Raw genomic sequence first — 24188 nt, forward strand, 5'->3', positions numbered from 1 at the left:
ATGTGTAGGTAGGTTGCTTAGGATTCAAACCTTCTCAAACAGTTTTTATAGAGGAGGTGCTTCCATAATAATGGGATTTGTACCGTATACAAGGTAAAGCATTGGAATCTTCACACACCACAGTAAGACATTATCTCATTACACTACCTTTTTCATGTTTTTAAAATGTTTATTAAATGAAAGAAAGCAAGCTTTGCTTTCATACTTACAAGACCATCAGGCTTGATTGAGCTGTGTTGTCTTGTGGTAATGTGGTGCATGCCTGTATTTTATTTCAGCAATAGATGTCATGGGGGGGGGGGCATAATAACATCCTTTTTTGGTCATTAGGTGCCAAACATAACAATGGCGGGTGGTGTGTTAGAGCCTGTCTGCATTCCTAATTTCTGTAACTACTAGCTTACCTGTGTAATATTGGCATAAGCTCACAAACACTTTCAAACATGGTCCTATTTTATAAATTGCTGTGCTGATCAATGGACAGTTCATTACTTCTGTCAGAATAATATGTAGCTTAAAGTTATGTTTGTACTTGTATTTCTTTTTGCAATAAATACGGTGTCACTAAAATAATACACATTTACAATAGGCCTATATCTAAAAATGCATACAGCCAAAGGATGTATGAATATAAAACTGGTATATATAATTTTAATAGCGGAACACTGTAAAGTCCATTATCCTTCTGAAGAGTATAAATTAGACTGTTTGAGAAGCTTTGAATCCCAAGCAACCTGCCTACACATAGTTTGAACTACAATACCAATATAGCTACTGTAGTAGGTCAAAGTTGTGTGCTGGAAAACCTTGGTAGAGCATGGGTGGAATAGGCTTTGTGGTGCTCATGTGAATTTCCTTTTTCGGCTTCAGACGATGCCTATTCTCACTTAAATTGTTGTTTTGTTTTTAATTTCCATGGTTTTTACACTGGAAGGTGACTATTATAATACAGCTTAACACGTGCTCTCCCTGTGAACCCTCACAATGTTGTGCATTTTATATTTTATTTATTGAATATCCCAGCTCATAATCCTACTGATCATTGCTCAAAGCAAATTGGCGAGAGCAAGGAAACAAAGACTGAAGCAAATATTTACTATGCGATTACACAATGGAGCTGGCTAGATGACTACAAGAGCGCGAAATATGGATGAGCTGTTCTCATCGGAAGGGTTCTGAAATATTCTTTCTCGCCAAGGCGAGGTGTGACTGAATATATCATAGTCATCCTCCTCGGTGGAAATGACTTGGGACAGCCCTGGTGCGTCAGATGCGAGTTGATTTTGGAGGTAGTCCAGCTGAATTCTCCCCGGGACAACGGTGATCTACTCTGACAGCACACAGTGGAGGAATTAGATGTTCCAGTGCGACGAGGACATCAACAAGCACATAGAGATGGCCAGGCGCTCTGTCAACCAGCTGGTGTTTGCATTTCTCTGTGACAGGTGCATGCCCACAATCCTCCACTCAGACATAAAGCACTGTGTCCCCGGGAAGTACGGTAGGGATGGCGTTCATCTCACGGATGATGGAAATGACCTCTTCCATGAGAGTCTGAGAGCTGGGCCCGTATCCACAAAGTGTCTCCGAGTAGACAATTGGTCATAAGTGCTGAGAATAGAGACATTTTATTCCTACTCTTACGGGTGAAAATAAAAGCTATGCATGAAGCCTCTTCAGTAATAAGTCACACCGAGTCAACAGCTATTTAGGACACTTCATGAGCTGTCCTAACCAATTAATGAAGAGGTACCAGCAGGTGTCTTGATAATAGAAAAAGGCAGAGATTCAGTGCTTCCTGCACCATAGACAGGCAATTGCTTTGGAGTTATAGAAATATCAAAACATTCCTTCATGATCAACCCATAAATAATCTAGACCTACATGCAACAGTACCGCTTGCACTTTTGACATTGATTTCTTATGAGGCCTTATTCTCATGACGTATGCCTTTTTTTATTTTTTTATTTTTTTATTTCACCTTTATTTAACCAGGTAGGCTAGTTGAGAACAAGTTCTCATTTGCAACTGCGACCTGGCCAAGATAAAGCATAGCAGTGTGAGCAGACAACACAGAGTTACACATGGAATAAACAATTAACAAGTCAATAACACAGTAGAAAACAAAGGGGGGAGTCTATATACAATGTGTGCAAAAGGCATGAGGAGGTAGGCGAATAATTACAATTTTGCATATTAACACTGGAGTGATAAATGATCAGATGGTCATGTACAGGTAGAGATATTGGTGTGCAAAAGAGCAGAAAAGTAAATAAATAAAAACAGTATGGGGATGAGGTAGGTGAAAATGGGTGGGCTATTTACCAATAGACTATGTACAGCTGCAGCGATCGGTTAGCTGCTCAGATAGCTTATGTTTGAAGTTGGTGAGGGAGATAAAAGTCTCCAACTTCAGCGATTTTTGCAATTCGTTCCAGTCACAGGCAGCAGAGTACTGGAACGAAAGGCGGCCAAATGAGGTGTTGGCTTTAGGGATGATCAGTGAGATACACCTGCTGGAGCGTGTGCTACGGATGGGTGTTGCCATCGTGACCAGTGAACTGAGATAAGGCGGAGCTTTACCTAGCATGGACTTGTAGATGACCTGGAGCCAGTGGGTCTGACGACGAATATGTAACGAGGGCCAGCCGACTAGAGCATACAGGTCGCAGTGGTGGGTGGTATAAGGTGCTTTAGTGACAAAACGGATGGCACTGTGATAGACTGCATCCAGTTTGCTGAGTAGAGTGTTGGAAGCCATTTTGTAGATGACATCGCCGAAGTCGAGGATCGGTAGGATAGTCAGTATGCCTAAATACTTACGACCACTAGACTAATAAATAGTCAGCTTTTCCTTCAATTATTTCATTAAGCTGCGTGTTATTTCAAGCAGAATATCACGTTGTTATAAAAGATGCCTATAAGTGGGTAATTGAAAACATTTAATTGCGTTGGGTAAAAATGATAAACCTTTCAAACGTTTTATCCCACATTATCGGCAAGTAACTACTGTGCCAAAACAATTGAGTTGGTTAACAGTATTGACAAGTGTGTAGATATTCTGCTTTTAAACCATTATACTGTATGATTCAGTGATAAATGCCTATCACATTATTATGTGTCTATCACATTATAAAAATGATTGGGATTGGTAAAAAAGAAAGAAATATGCATGCCAACCTATTTAGAGTAAGCAAAGTGATTGTTTCAGGTGAAAATGATATCAAACTTTTTACCATTGTAACATTTGATGTATAGTCACACTCGTGGTTGTCTGAAACCTGCTACACATTTCACAGCTGGCGATGCCTCATCGCGATTGGTTATTCCCCATAATTTGCTATGAGCCGTCATCACTATCACTTCCTTTGCGGTACCTCAAACTGTCATTACTAAGAGTTGACAGTTGATTTTACTCCTAACTCAGACTCTGTCTGAGCAGTGACTGAACATCATCCTAAAAACCTACTCTGAGATTTTTTTGTCTTAACTGGGTTTAACAGGATTCTTAGGACCTTTTCTGAGACGCTTTGTGGAGACGGGCCCTGGTCTCTCCTCCGTTCTAGCAAAATGCACGCAGTAGTACACACCCCACACTGCCATTTGTCTGCCTCTCCAGAAACCCAAAGGCTCTTTTTAAGCGCCATCTAATGAATTAAAATAAATGGGTGTGTGTCGGGAGGGGCTGTTAAAATTATTAAAGAAATATTTTTCTAAATACTCCCACACCGATCTCGACAAACTGTTTCTGTATGGACCTCGCTTTGTGCATGGGGGCATTGTCATGCTGAAACAGGAAAGGGCCTTCCTCAAATTGTTGCCACAAAGTTGTATGCACAGAATAGTCTAGAAAGTCATTGTATGCTGTAGTGTAAAGATTTTCCTTCACTGGAACTCAAGGGCCTAACCCGAACCATGAGAAACTAGCCCCAGACCATTATTCCTCATCCACCAAACTTTACAGTTGGCATTATACATTGGGTCAGGTAGCGTTCTTCTGGCATGTGCCAAACCCAGATTCATCATTCGGACTGCCAGATGGTGAAGCGTGATTCATCACTCCAGAGAACGCGTTTCCACTTCTTCAGAGTCCACTTGCTGCAAGCCTTACTCTATTCCAGCCAACGCTTGGCATTGTGCATGGTGATCTTAGGCTCGGCTGTGGAAACCCATTTCATGAAGCTCCTGACAAACAGTTCTGGTGCTTCCAGAGGCAGTTTGGAGCTCGGTAGTGAGTGTTGCAACCGAGGTCAGATGATTTTAACGCACTACGTGCTTCAGAACTCGGCAGTCCCGTTCTGTGAGCTTGTCGCCTACCATTTCGCAGCTGAGCCATTGTTTATCCTAGACGTTTCCACTTCCCAATAACCACACTTACAGTTGACCAGGGTTGCTCTATCAAGGCATAAATTTGACCAACTGACTTGTTGGAAAGGTGGCATCCCATGACGGTGCCATTTTGAATGTACTGAGCTCTTCAGTACGGGCCATTCTCCTGCCAATGTTTGCTATGGAGATTTGTCGGCAACAGGTGCAGTTGAAATTGCAAAATCCATTAATTTGGCCATGTAGTGTATCTCCTTCAAGAGGGAAACCCGCATTGTTCTGATCCACAGGCAGGAACTCTAACCATTAATACTATTAATCCTGATCTTAACACATTCACTTCGACAGGCCATTTAAACGTCTGGAAGCGTTTGTTTCTAAATTATTTTCTTCATTCACTCAGTAATAATTGCATGTTTATTTTTCTTGCTTGGTCAATATACAATAGTCCTAAAATAGTTGATTTGTTGAAAACAGACTTAACCAAGGTAGCAAGCATTTAATTTAATTTTGAGTGCAAGCTTCTGCGACCTGATCTCATAGCGTTTCGTTTTATTCCTAGACACTCCATTTAGTATGATATGTTATGTTTCGTATGGGTGTATTAATTTGTGGATGACCATCATCCTTTTTGTATATGTTACAAATTAAAATTTGTTTATGTTACGAAATGCACAAATTCCAATTCGTACAGTATGTTATGAATTTCCAATACGTATGATACATTACGAATGACAATTTGTTGTGGCTAATGTTAGCTAGGTGGCTAACATTAGCTAGGTTAGGGTTAGGAGTTAAGTTAAAGGGATGGCTAACATGCTAAGTAGTTGCAAAGTAGCTAAAAAGTAGTAAGTAGTTGCAAGGTTGGTAATTAGCTAAAATGCTAAAGTTGTCCATGATGAAGTTGGAACACTCAACCTTTTGGGTTGCTAGACATTTGTGTTATATGCCCATCCACACCATTATGATCCCCACCTCCTACAAACAAAGACTGAAGAAGGAAGTTCTGGTAATCAGGTCTGTACAACGCTGGTCTGACCAATCAGAATCCAAGCACCAAGACTGTGGTGATCATGTGGACTGGAGTATATTCCGGGTCACCTCTGGGTATTTTTTATTTAACTAGGCAAGTCAGTTAAGAACAAGTTCTTATTTACAATGATGGTCTAGGAACAGTGGGTTAACTGCCATGTTCATGGGCAGAACGACAGATTTTTACCTTGTCAGCTCGGGGATTAAGTCTAGCAATCTTTCGATTACATGCCCAACGCTCTAACCACTAGGCTACCTGCCGCCCTTATAACATCAATGAATACACCAACTCAGACACCGGATTTAGAAAAAATGCATAATGTGATACCAATGGTTTCTTCGAAAACTTACCCAAATCAAAAACTGTGGACCAGACGGCATCCCTAGCTGTGCCCTTAGAGTATGTGCAGACCAGCTAGCTGTTGTGTTTTTGGACATTTTCAATCTCTCTCAGGCCGTTATCCTCACCTGTTTCAAGATCATCCCTGTGACCAAGAAAGGGAAAGTAAATTAACTGAATGACTACTGACCCTTAGCACTCACTTCCGTCATCATGAAGTGCCTTGAGAGTCAAAGACCACATCACCTCCTTCCTTCCCGACACTCGACCCTCTCCGAAGAAGATCATCAGGAACCTAAGCCACCCGAGCCATGGCCTGTTCTCCCCAATTCCATCACTCAGATCCTGGCATTACAGACATCCTACTCTGCCCCCACCCCAATGGATATTTTATCATGCTGAATAGCCACTACTGAATAGCCACTACCCCCCCTGCCTTTCAATGGACAATTACCCTGCCCACACCCCAATGTACATTTTATATTTAAGCAATACGGCCCACGGAGGTGTGGTATATGGCAAATATATTCATGGCTAAGGTCTGTTCTTAAGCATGATGCAATGCGGAGTGCCTGGACACAGCCCTTAGCCGTGGTATACTGACCATATACAGTATCACAAACCCCAGAGGTGCCTTATTGCTATTATAAACTGTTTACCAATGTAATTAGAGCAATAAAAATAAATTTTTCCTCATACCCATGGTATACGGTCTGATATACCACGGCTTTCAACCAATCAGCATCCAGAGCTCGAACCATCATTGTCACATTTGTCACTATAAAGTCCATGGAGAATAAGCGCACCACCTCCCAGCTGCCCACTGCACTGAGGATAGGAAACACTGTCACCACCGATAAATCCATGATAATTTCAATAAGCATTTTTCCACGGTTGGCCATGCTTTCCACCTGGTTACCCTACCCCAGCCAACATCTCAGCACCCCCTGCAGCAACATCTCAGCACCCTACCCTGGCCAACACCCCCCGCGCTTTCTAAAATCTTCGAAAGCCAAGTTAATAAACAGATCACCGACCATCTCAAATCCCACCGTACCTTCTCCACTATGCAATCTGGTTCCCGAGCTGGTCACGAGTGTATCTCAGCCGTGCTCAAGGTCCTAAATGATATCATAACCGCCATCAATAAGAGACAGTACTGTGCAGCCGTCTTCATCGACCTGGCCAAGGCTTTATACATCTGGCCCTTCTTTGGACACTCTGCTAACAAACCTACAAAAGAGCTTCTACGCCATACGACACTTCTTCCGTGGCCTCCAACTACTTTAAAATGCTAGTAAAACTAAGTGCATGCTCTTCAACCGATGGCTGCCCGCACCCTCCCGCCCGACTAGCATCACTACTCTGGATGGTTCTGACCTAGAATATGTGGACAACTACAAATACCTAGGTGTCTGGTTAGACTGTAAACTCTCCTTCCAGACTCACGTTAACCATCTCCAATCCAAAATTAAATCTAGAATCGGCTTCCTATTTCGCAACAAAGCCTCTTTCACTCATGCTGCCAAACATACCCTTGTGAAACTGACTATCCTACTGATCCTTGACTTTGGCGACGTCATTTACAAAATAGCCCCCAACACACTACTCAGCAAACTGGCTGTAGTCCATCACAGTGCCATCCGTTTTGTCACCAAAGCCCCATATACTACCCACCACTGCAACCTGTATGTTCTCGTTGGCTGGCCCTCAATGCATATTTGTAGCCAAACCCACTGGCTCCAGGTCATCTGTAAGTCTTTTCTAGGTAAAGCCCTTATCTCACCTCACTGGTTATTATAGCAACCCCACCTGTAGCACATGCTCCAGCAGGTATATTGCACTGGTCATCCCCAAAGCCAACACTTCCTTTGGCCGCCTTTCCTTCCAGTTCTCTGCTGCCAATGACTGGAACGAATTGCAAAAATCTCTGAAGCTGGAGTCTTATATCTCCTCCTCTGACTTTAAGCGACAGCAGTCAGAGCAGCTTAACAATCACGGTACATGTACACAGCCAATCTGTAAATAGCACACCTAACTACCTCATCCCAATATTATTACTTACCCTCTGGCACCCCAGTATTTCGACTTGTACATCATCTGCACATCTATCACTCAAATCAGATTTGATTTGACATCTATCACTCCAGTATTAATGCTAAATTGTCATTTTTCTTTTCTATTGTGTTATTGACTATACGTTTGTTTATGTGTAACTCTGTTGTTTTTGTCGCACTGCTTTGCTTTATCTTGGCCAGGTCACAGTTGTAAATGAGGACTTGTTCTCAACTGGGCTACCTGGTTAAATAAAGGTGAAATAATAATTAAAAAACAGTTGTAAATGCATGTGTACTATATGTATTTATTTTTTTATTCACACCTGCACTATTGGAGCTCGGAGCGCAATAATTTTACTGTACACTGCAACTAGGCATGAGTCTAAATAAAAATCTATCTATAGTAACAATGTTATACATAGGAACCACTTTGTAATTACATGGTAATAGCTCTAGGCCTATAGGTTAATATTTATATTTATATTTATATTCTTCCGTTTATATTTATCACACCAACTCTTGTCTCTTCCATCTTTTCCAGGCACAGTCCAGGGTGAGGCAACATGTCAGACAAGATGTCCAGTTTCCTCCACATCGGGGACATCTGCTCTCTCTATGCAGAGGGCTCCACCAGTGGATTTATCAGCACTTTAGGGTATGTCTGTCTGCCTACTGTTATACTGCTGCATATGAATCCAATCCCTCTCAACTTGAAAGACACACATGCTCATAGATTCATGTCTGTCACAGTACACATCCAATGTCAGACACGGGTTGGTGTACATTTACACATAAACATGCACATACACACAGAGCCAGGTACCAGTGAAATAATGAACCTGGTTGGTGTTTGGGGCCAGGGAGAAGGCTGAAACTGCTGCCAAGGTGATAATGTCAAATAATGTAGGGGTTTATTTAATGGCTTAGTCAGAGTCATGGCTTTATTTCACAAGCTTTAATAATGTTTGCTCCTCTAGTGTTATTAGCAGAATAAACCCTTACTCATTCCATTGTTATTAAAGAAATGCCGTTTCATACCGGTTTCAGCTGAAGTGGTGGAGCATATAATAATAAAAATAATAATAATAAATATATAATAATAAAAGCTCGATTGCAGAATGCTTGTCGTTGAGGTGATAATGTTCTATGCCCTTAGAAGACATTTTGAGAAATGGAAAGGGAGAGAGTGTTTGGAGCTGGAGTGTGAGAGGCAGAGGTCACAGAACATTTTTGGAGTCCAGCTGAGGATGTAGAGAGGGAGGACTGAGGACACAGAAGTGAGGGGGTTAAAGGTGAGGGGGAGGAGAAAGTGAAACAGTAGGGACGGTGAGTGTCAGGGAAGAGAGGAATGTGTTTGAACAAGTGAAATGTTATATTGAATGGGATAGTGTCAGTGGGATACGGAGCAGGAGATGTGTTGGCTGTTTATAGGATGTGTTGGCTGTCCTTTTTGTCTCTTCCAAGTTGTACCATTAGTAAAACCATGAAATGATGGTCCTAAGTGGCTTAAATTATTTTGCTTCCTGTGTTTGAATTTTAATATTGAGAGCTTATGCTGTATACATTTATACAGAAGCGATTGCTCAAATGAAACTGTACATTTTAACTCGTCCTTCCCCTGTGTGATCACACCCATTTAACAGAATTTCACGCCTAAATTTTCATCACGGCTCAGTGAGGGTTGAGGGAGATCATTGACTAAAGCATGAGCTGAATTCACAACAAGGCTGATGGGCTTGACAACACTTCAGCCTCTAGTTCTTTGGTGTCAGAGCTGCGAAACTGCCTCGTCTCCTTCCTGTTCCTCCCTTCTATTTTCTGCTCCTGCCTGTTTGTTGTTCTTTTCCCTCAGTGAAAATGAACACGGTATCTGTGTTGCCATCTCCACTCTTAGCCTCCTTTTTAGCATTGTCATCCATGCCTCTTAATCATACATCGTCACTATCTGGCCCTTTGCTGGGCCCCCATTCAAGCCTTGCCCTGGCATCTCTCAAGAAGCCCCTGCTCTTACACAAATTGCGTAACCAGGCCATGGAAACAAATGTGTGCATGGCTTTGAAGAGCAGCACCTTGACCATACTCGGTTGTCAAGTTGCCAGCCTGGTAATCATTTTTTTTCTCTCCCCCTGGTCCCCCTCTCTGTTGTGGTTGCCCTCTGTTAGGAGATGAGCTGAAGGGAATGAGCTATATTTAGAAACAGCAGGCACTGTACAGGAGGCTGTGATACTGTTGGTTGTCTCTGTGTATCATACTGACCATTTTAAAGCTTTGTAACGAGCCACCTGGTCTGCAGCTGGTTTTGAGAGGACAGTTCTGTTCACTACTGTACCAGGGGTCTGGCCTGGGCTGGCTGCTTCCTGGAGCACAGAGCAAGACTGCTGCCCTTTGCTGATTTTACATTGACGTTATTACACCTCTTTACATTATTACACCTCTTTACAGGCTCTGCATAGAAATTCAGTTGAATGACGTCTAGCATTTTCCTTGTAGTGTGTAGGCTGTATTGTTCTGTAGGACATTATTGTATTGTTTAAATAATGTGTAATTCATACAGATACATTTATCCATGATCAGTACAATTCAGGTCATCCATGTGATGCATGGACAAGATATTATTAAATAAAACAAATAGTTTTAGGCAATCATAACCCAATTCATTTCCCTTGGGGATATGCTTACAGTGTGTTTTTTAAAATTTAAACAATATAATAATGTCCTACAATACATAGCCTGCACAGGCTATAAATGGAAAATGCTGACTGGACTGGCTCCAGAACCCCGTTGAGGTGTCATATTTATCTTTCCGACTACCTGCCAAGCATCCTGTGTTTTGCAGCCAGGAGTAAATCTGAGGCCTATAATGGACTGAGCTTTTATGAAATGGATTATTCCATGGGTGTTATACCTGTGTAGTAACACTGTAAATACTATAGTAACAGCATTGTAGTTACATATTATTTTAATAAGTGCTTTGAGTGTGCTATATAATGACAAATGAAGGGAGTTGAGTGTTACTACACAAGTAGAATAAGGAACGGTCTCTATTCCACTTGTGTAATTACAATAAACATTCAACTCCATAAATGTTATTATTTAACAATACTATGTAACATGTCAATACAACATTGTGCCTTGTGTAATGTGTTGCTACACAGGTTATAAGAGCAACAACTCTTATCAGACACCAATCGTGTTAATGGCTCAGCAGAATGATGATCCATATGAGGACTTAGTCCCAATCTTGCATGGCTGCACCAAAATAGGAATCAGACAGAGAGTGGTCCTCTGTTGCTCAGATGGTACAGAATGGCGCTTGCAACGCCAATATCGTGGGTTTGATTTCCCCGGACCACCTGTACGTAAAAGGTATGCATGCATGACTGTACAGATGTAGGCTCTTACACTGAACAAAAAATACATGCAACAATTTCAAAGATTTTACTGAGTTACGGGTCATATACAGAAATCAGTCATTTGAAATAAATTCATTAGGTCCAAATCTATGGATTTCACGTGACTGGGAGTACAGATATGCATCTGTTGGTCACAGATACCTTAAAAAAACGTAGGGGTGTGGATCAGAAAACCAGTCAGTATCTGTTACCACCATTTGCCTCATGCAGCGCAAGACATTTCCTTCGCATACTCTTAGAAAAAAGGGTTCCAAAAGGCTTCTTTGGTTGTCCCTATAGGAGAACCCGTTTTGGCTCCTCTGTGGAAAGGGTTCTACCTGGAACCAAATAGGGTTCCCCTATGGGGACACCCAAAGAACCCTTTTGGAACCAGCGTACCACTGGCCATCAAAGGTGAGCATTTGCACACTGAAGTCGTTTATGACGCCGAACTGCAGTCAGGTCAATCCCTGAGACGGTTCCTAACAATCTGTGCAGAAATTCTTCGGTTGTGCAAACCCACAGTTTCATCAGCTGTCCAGATGGCTAGTCTCAGACCATCCCGCAGGTGAAGAAGGTGGATGTGTAGGTCCTGGGCTGGCGTGGTTACACATGGTCTGCGGTTGTGAGGCCGGTTGGACTTATTGCCAAATTCTCTACAACAACATTGGAGGCGGCGTATGGTAGAGAAATTAACCTTAAATTCTCTGGCAACAGCTCTGGTGGAAATTTCTGCGGTCAGCATGCCAATTGCAGATTCCTTAAAAACTGGAGATGTCTGTGGCATTGTTGTGTGACAAAACTGCACAGTTTAGAGTTGCCTTTTATTGTCCCCAGCACAAGGTGTACTACCTGTGTAATTATCATGCTGTTTTAATTGGCTTCTTGATATGCCACACTTGTCAGGTGGATGGATTATCTTAACAAAGGGGAAATGCTCACTAACAGGGATGTAAACAAACTTGTGTACCAAATTTGAGAGAAATAAGCTTTTTGTGCATATGAAACATTTCTGTGATCTTTTATTTCAACTCATGAAACATGGGACCAACACTTTAAATGTTGCATTTATATTTTTGTTCAATATAATTTGAGCCAGTTTGCTACAGCAGGAAAATAATCCTGCAGCTACAGGAAATGGAAATTATGTGGATTATAATTACTGGAATAGTTTGTAGGGGGTTGATACATTTTTTTGTTAGGACAAATCAAATCTGAATTTTCAAAGTGGAAATACTAACTATACTAACTTTTTCAAAACTCAAATACACTACAAGTTTGCATTTCACTTTGGACAAAAGCATCTGTTAAATGGCATATATTATTATATATTAGAGTGCTTGATGAATGCCATTCACAGATGTTCAGGTGTTCAAATTCCAAGTGCCTCTCAAGTCAGCTGTGTTTTCTTAAGTTTAATAAGGCTCAATGGATTTAGATGTTTAAAAGTTAGGTTAAATGTGAATAGCCATGTAATAATAATGCAAACAATTCTAGAGCCCTTGAAACCCAAGAGTTTTAACCACCTAAAAGCTTTATTTACAGGCACAGCCCCAATCCTTTAATACTCCTCATTTCACCAGCTTCTCCCAAACCAAATATTTATTTTCATAAAACCCCCTTAATACACATTTCAGCCAGGAATTCAGAGGAAATTTCAGCTAAAGCTGTTCTTGCTCCGTTTTATTTTTAGCTCAGAAGGTTTGGTTTAGTTCTGAGTGAGCAGACTGGCTTAGTATTCCTATGAATGCCCTTACAGCAGGTAGAGGATGAAACATACAGTGCCTTGCGAAAGTATTCGGCCCCCTTGAACTTTGCGACCTTTTGCCACATTTCAGGCTTCAAACATAAAGATATAAAACTGTATTTTTTTGTGAAGAATCAACAACAAGTGGGACACAATCATGAAGTGGAATGACATTTATTGGATATTTCAAACTTTTTTAACAAATCAAAAACTGAAAAATTGGGCGTGCAAAATTATTCAGCCCCTTTACTTTCAGTGCAGCAAACTCTCTCCAGAAGTTCAGTGAGGATCTCTGAATGATCCAATGTTGACCTAAATGACTAATGATGATAAATACAATCCACCTGTGTGTAATCAAGTCTCCGTATAAATGCACCTGCACTGTGATAGTCTCAGAGGTCCGTTAAAAGCGCAGAGAGCATCATGAAGAACAAGGAACACACCAGGCAGGTCCGAGATGCTGTTGTGAAGAAGTTTAAAGCCGGATTTGGATACAAAAAGATTTCCCAAGCTTTAAACATCCCAAGGAGCACTGTGCAAGCGATAATATTGAAATGGAAGGAGTATCAGACCACTGCAAATCTACCAAGACCTGGCCGTCCCTCTAAACTTTCAGCTCATACAAGGAGAAGACTGATCAGAGATGCAGCCAAGAGGCCCATGATCACTCTGGATGAACTGCAGAGATCTACAGCTGAGGTGGGAGACTCTGTCCATAGGACAACAATCAGTCGTATATTGCACAAATCTGGCCTTTATGGAAGAGTGGCAAGAAGAAAGCCATTTCTTAAAGATATCCATAAAAAGTGCCGTTTAAAGTTTGCCACAAGCCACCTGGGAGACATACCAAACATGTGGAAGAAGGTGCTCTGGTCAGATAAAACCAAAATTGACATTTTTGGCAACAATGCAAAACGTTATGTTTGGCGTAAAAGCAACACAGCTCATCACCCTGAACACACCATCCCCACTGTCAAACATGGTGGTGGCAGCATCATGGTTTGGGCCTGCTTTTCTTCAGCAGGGACAGGGAAGATGTTTAAAATTGATGGGAAGATGGATGGAGCCAAATACAGGACCATTCTGGAAGAAAACCTGATGGAGTCTGCAAAAGACCTGAGACTGGGACGGAGATTTGTCTTCCAACAAGACAATGATCCAAAACATAAAGCAAAATCTACAATGGAATGGTTCAAAAATAAACATATCCAGGTGTTAGAATGGTCAAGTCAAAGTCCAGACCTGAATCCAATCGAGAATCTGTGGAAAGAACTGAAAACTGCTGTTCACAAATGCTCTCCATCCAACCTCACTGAGCTCGAGCTGTTTTGCAAGGAGGAATGGGAAAAAATTTCAGTCTCTCGATGTGCAAAACTGATAGAGACATACCCCAAGCGACTTACAGCTGTAATCGCAGCAAAAGGTGGCGCTACAAAGTATTAACTTAAGGGGGCTGAATAATTTTGCACGCCCAATTTTTCAGTTTTTGATTTGTTAAAAAAGTTTGAAATATCCAATAAATGTCATTCCACTTCATGATTGTGTCCCACTTGTTGTTGATTCTTCACAAAAAATACAGTTTTATATCTCTATGTTTGAAGCCTGAAATGTGGCAAAAGGTCGCAAAGTTGAAGGGGGCCGAATACTTTCGCAAGGCACTGTAGTTCATCCACTAATTAGAGTGCTTGATTTCAGGCCTTTATGTCCTTACACTGTAGCTTCTCTCAATGTGCGGCCTCCAGAGAGCACTGTGCCCTGCTCGGCCAAAATTAGGCATACTGAGTTTGCTGTGGGAACTGTCCATCAATCTGCCCTCTACGCCTCTTGACCAATAATCTTGTCATTGATACAATGAAGTAGTGCCATTATGCACTGTGATGCTGATTGGTGATGCATGCAGGGTTAACATAGTCTCTCTGCCACCTATCTCCAAGTCCTCCTGACTTCAGAGTCTGGAAAGGCTCTTGATGTTGTCGGCACGATGGGTCGATAAGGATAACACAGTACTACCAAGGACTATGGGCTCTCCTTCCCCGTGACCGAGGTGAGTAAGACAGTTAAACGTGTTAACCCTCGCAAGGCTGCCCGCCCAGACGGCATCCCTAGCCATGTCCTCAGAGCATGCGTAAACACGCCAGCCAGCTGGTCTGTTTACAGACATATTCAATCTCTCCCTATCACAGCCTGCCATCCCCACATGTTTCAAGATTGCCACCATTGCATTCTTGGGTACAGGAACAAAGGTAACTTAATTAAATGACTATCGCCCTGTAGCACTCACTTCTGTCATCATGAAGTGCTTTGAGAGACTAGTCAAGGATCATATCACCTCCACCTTACCGGTCACCCTAGACCCAATTCAATTTGCTTACCGTCCTAATAGGTTCAGACGATGCAATCGCCATCACACTGCACACTGCCCTATCCCATCTAGAGGAATACCTATGTAAGAATCCTGTTCATTGACTATACAGTAGCTCAGCATTCAACACAATAGTACCCTCCAAGCTGATCATCAAGCTCGAGTCCCTGGGTCTGAACCCCGCCCTATGCAATTGGGTCCTGGACTTTCTGACGGCCATCCCCAGGTGGTGAAGGTAGGAAACAACAGTTCCACTTCGCTGATCCTCAACACTGGGGCCCCATAAGGGTGCGTGCTCAGCCCCCTCCTGTACTCCCTGTTCACCCATGACTGCGTTGGCCATGCACGCCTCAAACTCAATCATCAAGTTTGTGGACGACACAACCTTAGTAGGCTTGATTACCAACAACGACAAGACAGCCTACAGGGAGGAGTTGAGGGCTCTGGGAGTGTGGTGTCAGAAATGATCCTCCCACTCAACGTCAACAAAACAAAGGAGATTATTTTGGACGTCAGCAGAGGGAGCACCCCCCCTAGCCACATCGACGGGACAGTAGTGGAGAAGGTGGAAAGTTCCTCAGCGTACATATCACTGACCAACTGAAATGGTCCACCCACACAGGCAGTGTGGTGAAGAAGGCGCAACAACGCCTCTTCAACCTCCAGGAGGCTGAAGAATTATGGCTTTGCACCTAAAACCCTCACAAACTTTTACAGATGCACAATTGAGAGCATCCTGTCGGGTTTCATCACCGCCTGGTACGGCAACTGCACTGCTCTCAAGGGCGGTGCGGTCTGCACAGCACATCACTGAGGGCGAACTACCTGCCCTCCAGGACACCTACAGCACCCGATGTCACAGGAAAGCCAAAAATATCATCAAGGACAACCACCTAAGCCACTGCCTGTTCACCCCACTATCATACAGAAGGAGAGATCAGTACAGGTGCATAAGAACTGGGACTTTGGAAAAACAGCTTCTATCTCAAGGCCATCAGACTATTACATAGCCATCACTAGCACAATGAGGCTGCTGCCTACATACAGACTCGAAATCATTGGTCACTTTTAATAGTGTCATTTTAATCATGTTTACATATCTTGCATTACTCATCTCATGTAAATACTGTATTGTATACTATTTACTGTATCTTAGTCTGCCGCTCTGACATTGCTCGTCCATATATTTATATATTCTTAACTCCTTTCCTTTAATTTGTGTCTTGTTAGATATTGCTGCACTGTCGGAACTAGAAGCACAAGCATTTCGCTACACCCGCAATAACACGTGTATGTAACCAATAAAATTTGATCATGATTGGTTTTCATTTGTGTCTTTCGCACTCAAACATCCACATGGACAGCCACACAAAGCCCTGAGCACCGCCCCCTTCCAATACAGTTGTTGTGTTTTCAAATCCAATCAACGTGAGGTCTCAACCCCCCCCCCCAGAAAAAGAAAACGTCTAAGAGAACCAATCAAAGCTCATTAAGAAATAAGCACAAATCTGTGCAAATATTGTATTTACAATGGCCTCCTGTCCAGACCGGTGTGTCAGCTCTCCCTCGCTGACCATGTGAGTTGCATCAGCCAGGCTAGGAGTAGCATAGATCAAACAGGTTGTAGTTATGAGTAAAAGAGAGGTTTTAAATCCGGATGGAGATTACAGTATTGAGCGACTCAACAGCATTCTGTGCTGTGTGTGTACCAGTAGCATTCACTGCTCAGAATGAAACTTGTGGCTGATGTATTGTTTGTCTGTTTCTGCAGGCTAGATGTATGTGTAGTTAGAGGGATGAGTGTTTGATTGACAGCTGTCATTGCTCCTCCTGTTCCCAGGCTTGTGGATGACCGCTGTGTGGTACAGCCAGATACAGGGGACCTCAACAACCCGCCCAAGAAGTTCAGAGGTAATGAGTACACCCCTTCTATCACTCTGTTCAGGCTGCTGTTCAAATGCAAGCGTCCAACCCATACTGTGGGATCAAGGAGTTATGGCATGTGACCTTTTTTCACTCTAGTTTCCTCTCTTAGTCCAATCTCTGCTCAGATGTCATTACAATGGATATGATGTCAGCTGGAAAAGGCCTTGTAGAATCTCTTCCAACTCTGAGGCCATCATTGCAAGAGGATTATAACTAAGTACTGTGGGTTTAACCCAGTGGTTTGTGCTCCATGTAAGCATTAGATCAGTAGTTGACACTGAGGGGTTTTTAAAGGTATGTTGAGACATGGAGCCATGACCCCTGATCCTTTGTTATGACATGTGAACTGATGTCTGTGGAAATTAAACTCTACTGAAGCTAATTAACCTTGTATTCACCTGCCTCCCCTCACTGAAATGTGGCACTAGACTATACTACAGTACAGGCTACATTACAGTACAGTTAATACACCACATTGTGTCACCTAGTGAGAGGCCTGTGTTGACTGGGGTGGTTAACTCCGATGCCCTTTGTTCTTTCACCGCTAAACTAAAATGTTCCTTATACTTGTATCTGGTAGTGGCAGTGTTTTGTTTTTTAAATTAAAGGTGTTGGCAAATGTATCTAATGTCTTCAGACTATGAAAAGATGGCAGAGTGCCATGTTACTTTCATTATTGAGGCTGATTCATGCAGTCCATTTCCTGCAAATGTAAGCAGTGTGGATTACGCCAGAACAGAGTTTAGTGTTTCTGAGACTGTCTAGAAGTCTGGAACAGGCTTGTGTGTTCTGTGAGTAAGAGATAGTAGGCTATTTACTGACAGTTTCTCAAGGCATTTAGGATTGTCAGCAATACATTTTAGTCATTTAGCAGACGCTGTTATCCAGAGCGACTTACATTGCATTCATCTTAAGGTAGCTAGGTGAGACAACAGCATCACAATCGTAGCAGGGGGGAGGGGGGACTTATTTAAGATACTCTTCTTTTAAGATACTCGTGAGACTTATTTACGATACTCTTTAAAGAGATAGGCTATCAGACATTTTCAGAAGATGGGCAGGGACTGACAGAAGACGGAAGCTTTTTCCACCATTGGAGAGCCAGAACAGAGAAGCGCTTTGACTACAAGACTAAGCTACTATATAGCCTGGTCACGAGTCGTGCTCAGGGTTCATGCATTAGATCTGATTGATCTACATACAGTACATCTTTCATGACAGGTCTGACAGGCTTCACTGCTCATATTCAAAGTGTTTCTATGAACAGATTAGCATTCCAAATCATATAGATTGATGCAGTAGTGCCGATGATACATCCTACTGGGTGTTGGACTCCTGTGTGTTGCCAGGGTTTGCCTACAGTAATGTTGCCTGTGAAATGTCAAACTATTTGGTGGTTTCGAGGCCCATTTGTCCCTAAAGCGAGCCCTGGACAATTTCTTGATGTTGATTGCAAACCCTTGTTCCCAGCTTGCTGTTATTGGGGTTTGGATTTGAGCAGGCTGAGGCAGCAACAAAAATAGTTGTTTGATGTGAGATTCTGTTTACTTTGCTTTCACTTTAACTAGAGCTTCATATCTTCAGAGGCATCTTAATCCAGTAACAACACTATCCTCCTCCTCCGAAAAAAAAATCATTCTACGAGTGTATTTTGATGCCACTGCTGTTTCATACTTGGATGTTTTGGAATTCACCTTTATTGCTTCAACACATCTAATGCCATGGGTTTGTTGTATAGTCATTCAACAACGCCCAATTACTGTGATTAAAGAGGTGATAGTACACTGGGATTCGTGCCTTCACTGGTGTCCGTCATTAATTGCCATGGCTGTCTGTCAGTTTGAACTGGAGCCGGGTCAATCCTATTGCCATAGTAACAACATATTGGCCTTTCCCAGGTGGAGATTTCAATGGTGGATTACGTGTGCTACTGTCTCTTTAGCTCATGTGGAACACATCTGCTTAATTAATGCATAATGCAAATGCTGAATTTCATAATGAACTGTGTTTGGTACAGAATATGATGATCATGATAATAATAATAGACTACACTCTCATGTATAGTAGCACTTTGATTGAAACTAGATTATATTTTGGAGAAAAAGCTATCTACCAGCTATGGATTTGTATGATTGGTTGGGGTTTACTGTATATCAAGCTTCTGTGTTTAACTTTATTCTCAGTCTTGGCGACGATATCTAACTTTTTCCCGCACTCAACCATACAACCTAGCCAAGACGTTAAGAATTCTAGTCTGATCAGGGATGTGTCAGACAGCAAAACAACCTGAGTGTTTTTACAGTGATTTTACAGTCCTCCCTTTAGCGCAAGGTCAGTGCAGAACGATTCTGATAGCAGCAGGGCGGGCCAGCTGGGAGTGATTGTGATACTCCTACTGATGGGCACCTGGAAGCTCTGGCTGCATACTGTCTCGGTCTCTAATGGAGCCCTTTTTAAATTAGCACAACACCTTGGCAGGCCTCCAGTGCAGACCTTTGAAAATACATTTTTGAGTGAAATGACGTGATTGCCAATGTGAGTTTCATTTATTCGAATCAAGGTCATGGAAATTAAATGGACCTTTTTATCCCTGAAAATGAAAGCCCTAGTTTACTTTATATAGCACATCTGTGTCATTGTCACACAAATCACTCTATATTATGTCAACCTTCAGTGACAATGGTGACAAAATGAAGATGTAATGAAACACACCACAACTCCTCTAGTATATTGTACTGTCCTGCACTGTTGCACAATGGAAGATGATTCAATGTAAGGAGACATGCCTGTTGTTGCTCAGGGAAATGTATTGCTTCTGGTTAGTTGTGTGATTTGCTAAAAAGATGGTTTTTGTTTTTGGCGCAGGAGCCCAAGATACAGTAACTCCTTCATGTCAAGCAGCTGTTCAGTCTCAATCTAGAGGCTCAGTAGACTCAGGAGGCAGCACCATCACTGTCTTTAGGCCTCTAACAAGACTGGCCCAAATATGTCACTGCTTAGTATTGAGAGAAGAGGAATCAATAGCTACTAAAGCAGCAGGATACCTTACTATCTTTATGTTCCTTTTCATTCTCATTTTGGACTGAGAAAACAGGCCTACGTAAAATGTCTTTAGCCACAATTGTTTCTGCTCAATGGCATGTAATTGTCAAAATGGTGAGCAGTTTTTATTTGCACGGCTGTTGTTTCAGTTCCCCAAATAGCCACATTAGACATGCACACTACTGGACAAGAATCTATTTAATCATCTAGTCTTGGAACCTTAACTTCAGTCACTCCCATTGCTGCAACTATCTGGACTGATGGTTTATTGGGATGTTATAGGTCAGAGGAGTTAGTTTGTCTGAGGGGTAGGCCTTAAATAGTATTGGTAGACTCCAACTCCTTTTTAAGATGGCGCTGACAGACACGATTGCCCCGTTTCTAGCTCCTAGCCAACTTTGAAGTATTTTCTATTCATTATTTGTTTTCATTATTTGCTCAATGTTTCTTGTGTCATTACCTACAGCAGAAAATAGCTTTTGGACATTAGATCAGCAGTCACTCAAGCAAAATTTGCACAAAAATGGGTCATTTGAACGAACTTCCCAAGGCAGCTCTATTCATCCTGGGGGTTGCAATAAAAAAACGCTAGCGCCGGAGAAGAGGAAGAAGTGGGGCCCTAGTCAGACTCAGACGGCATGCATACCATCCACCACTTCAGATTATTTTACTCGCTAATGTTCAGTCCCTGGACAATAAGGTAGACGATATCCTTCCTGACAGACACCAGGGACTGTAACATACTCTGTTTTACGGAATCTTGGCTCTCTCCGGATATATTGTCCCCGTCCATTCAGCCGGTGGGGTTCTCCGTCCATCACGCAGACAGGAAGAAGGAACTCTCTGGGATAAAGAAAGGTGGAGGGGGTTATTTCATGATTAACAACTCATGGTGTGATTGTGTTAACTTACAGGAACTCCCGATATGGAATATCTCACCATCAAATGCAGACCGCATTAACTCCCAAGATAATTTTCTTTGGTCATCGTCACTGCCGTGTATATTTCCCCTCCAAGCCTACACTAAACTATGTACAAACTGGAAACGGCATATCCTGAGGCCGCAATTATTGTAGCTGTGGACTTTAATAAAGGAAATCTGAGGAAAACAAATGTTATTAACAAATGCACATCAAGTACTTTGGATCATTGTTTCTCTCTCTTCCGGGATGGCTACAAGGCCCTCCCCCGCCCTCCCTTCGGCAAATCAGATCATGCCTCCATTCTGCTACTCCCCACCTATAGGCAGAAACTTAACAGGAAGCACCCGTGGTAAGGACAGTTCAACATTAGTCTCATAAGAGCTTTGCAGACCTGTATTGTGCAAATATTTGCCCATATATTATTTTTCTTCAAGCTCGGTCAAGGAGTTTGGTATTATGTTTAGAGCAATTTTCAAGTCTTGCCATTTTGATTTTCAAGCAGATTTAAGTCTAAACTGTAGCTTGGCCACTCAGGAACACTCATGTTCTTCTTGTTAAGCAACTCCAGTGTATATTTGGCTTTGTGTTTTTAGTTTATTATCCTGCTGAAAGATAAATTCCCCTCCCAGTGTCTGGTGTGAAGCAGACTGAAACAAGTTTTCCTCTTGGATTTTGCCTGTACTTAGCTCATCCTGTTTTTTTTCATCCTGAAAAACTCCCCAGTCTTTGCCAATGTCAAGCATGCCCATTCCATGATGCAGCCACCACCATACTTGAAAATGAGGCAGCTACTCTGGGATGTGTTGTTGGATTTTTTTGCAGTATTACTTTCGTGCCTTGTTGCATACATATTCATGTTTTGTAGTATTTGTATTCTGTACATTTGTATTCTTCTTTTCACTCTGTCACTCAGGTCAGGGTTTCTCAAACTCTGCCATAGGGCCCCCTCTGGATGCACATTTTGTTTTTTGCCCTGGCACTACACGGCTGATTCAAATAACCAACTCATCAAGCATTGATTATTTGAATTAGCTGTGTAGTGCTATTGCAAAAACCAGAACGTGCACCCAGGGAGGGCCCAAGGACAGAATTCAGGAAACCCTGATTTAGGACATTGTTGTAGATTCCCTACAGTGTGGATTTATCCTCAGTTTTGTCCCATCACAGCCACTGAAATCTGTAGCTGTTTTAAAATCCACAATGGCCTCATGGTGACACCACTTAGCAGATTCCTTCCTGTCCTGCAGCTCAGTTCAGAAGGACGACTGCAACTTTGTGTCTGGGTGGTTTAATACAAAATCCACAGCATAAATATTAACTTAACCATGCTATATATTCAATGAATGATTTGTTATTGTTACCCATCTACCAATCACTGCTCTTCTTTATGAGGTGTTTGAAAAGGTCCCGGGTCTTTTGTAGTTGAATCTGTGCTTGAAATTCAATACTTGACTGAGGGACCTTTTTTCATAGATGTTGTATGTTTGGGGGACAGAGGAAGGGGTAGTCATTAAAATGTCAACCCCTATTATTTCAGAGTCCATATAACGTATTATGTGATTTGTCAAATTTTACATCTAGGCTTGCATAAACAAAGGGGGAGAATACGTATCTAACTTCATTTTAGATATTTAATTTTTATTCATTTGTAAAATTGTGTAGAATTCTTTTCACTTTGACATTATGGATTTTGTGTAGATCAATGACAAATTACTATTAAATCTATTCAATTGCACATTGTAATGCAACAATGTGAAAGTTCAAGGGGGTGTAGACTTTCTAAAGGCACTGTATCTACATAGTCATTGAACACTGGTCACTTTGATAATGTTTACATACTGTTTTACATGTGTGTGTGTGTATATACTGTATTCTAGTCATGGCTCATCCTATAGAACTACTGCAAATTTTCTATTCATATACTGTCCAGTTGAAGTTAGAAACACAAGCATTTGGCTCCACCTGCGATAACATCTGCGTACACGACCAATAAACTTTGTTTTGATTTTTCCCACTGACCTCCGTGCCTTATTTGGCCATGCTGTTTAACTGGTGACATATATGCAGAGGAAGAACATATATATATATATATATATATATATATTAGTACCAGTCAAAAGTTTGGACACCTACTGATTCCAGGGTTTTTCTTTATTTTTACTATTTTGTACATTGTAGAATAATTAAGGAATTATGTAGTAACCAAAATATATTTTAGATTATTCAAAGTAGTCACCCTTTGCCTTGAAGAAACTTACAATTTTAAGAACTTTGAATGTTTTAATTATTTATCTATCCTTCATTTAGGTTCTTAAAATGTTCTGTATTGACTGACATGTCTTAAAGTAATTATGGACTTTTAACAAGGCACACCTGTTCATTGAAATGCATTCCAGGTGACTACCTCAAGAAGCTTGTTGAGAGAATGCCAAGAGTGTGCAAAGCTTGTCACAGGCCGGCTCATAGCTTGTGGCAAAAATGAGGGTACACAAACAGGTATAGGCCAATCAAAAATGTTCTTTATTATAAGCCAAAACTATTGACTTTAAACAAAGGAATGAGGTGTGAAAGTATAATAATGCAGGGTGTATGTAAAGTGCAGGGATGCGTGAATCTGTGTGTGTGAACATGACTGAGTGAAAACTACAAAGGAACAAACAAAACAGGATCATACCTGGAGGAGCAGAGAGAGAGACAAGAGTGGTTAGTGAAGCAGTTTAAATACCCTGAGCCCAGGTGGCTCCAATCACTAACGACCCTCTACCTGCAGGAGGAACCGCCGCTGCAATGCAGGGGAGGGGCCGTGACCCTGTCATCGAGGCAAAGGGTGGATGCTTTGAAGAATGTGAAGTATATACAGTGGGGCAAAAAAGTATTTAGTCAACCACCAATTGTGCAAGTTCTCCCACTTAAAAAGATGACAGAGGCCTGTAATTTTCATCATAGGTACACTTCAACTATGACAGATGAGAAAAAAATTCCAGAAAATCACATTGTAGGATTTTTAATGTAATATATGTTCATTTGTTTAGTTACTATGT

At 41.7% G+C, this 24188-nt stretch overlaps 1 protein-coding gene and 1 long non-coding RNA gene across 12 annotated transcripts in view; one reads left to right on the plus strand and one right to left on the minus strand.

Moving 5' to 3' along the window:
- The window catches only part of LOC112220148, a 59703-nt gene that overhangs the window by 25735 nt on the left and 9780 nt on the right, over positions 1-24188 (minus strand). The gene's annotated exons all lie outside the window — the stretch shown is intronic.
- Positions 1-24188, plus strand: part of LOC112220132 (inositol 1,4,5-trisphosphate receptor type 1-like) — a 143713-nt gene that overhangs the window by 1945 nt on the left and 117580 nt on the right. For all 11 annotated transcript variants that reach the window (XM_042331591.1, XM_042331592.1, XM_042331595.1 and 8 more), the window contains exons 2-3: positions 8297-8410; positions 17097-17167. In XM_042331591.1, the coding sequence (XP_042187525.1) occupies positions 8319-8410; positions 17097-17167 (163 nt within the window). In that variant the 5' untranslated portion in view covers positions 8297-8318. The remainder of the gene's footprint in view (positions 1-8296; positions 8411-17096; positions 17168-24188) is intronic.

The sequence above is a fragment of the Oncorhynchus tshawytscha genome, linkage group LG02 (assembly GCF_018296145.1).
Source record: "Oncorhynchus tshawytscha isolate Ot180627B linkage group LG02, Otsh_v2.0, whole genome shotgun sequence".
NCBI classification, from domain to species: Eukaryota; Metazoa; Chordata; class Actinopteri; order Salmoniformes; family Salmonidae; genus Oncorhynchus; species Oncorhynchus tshawytscha.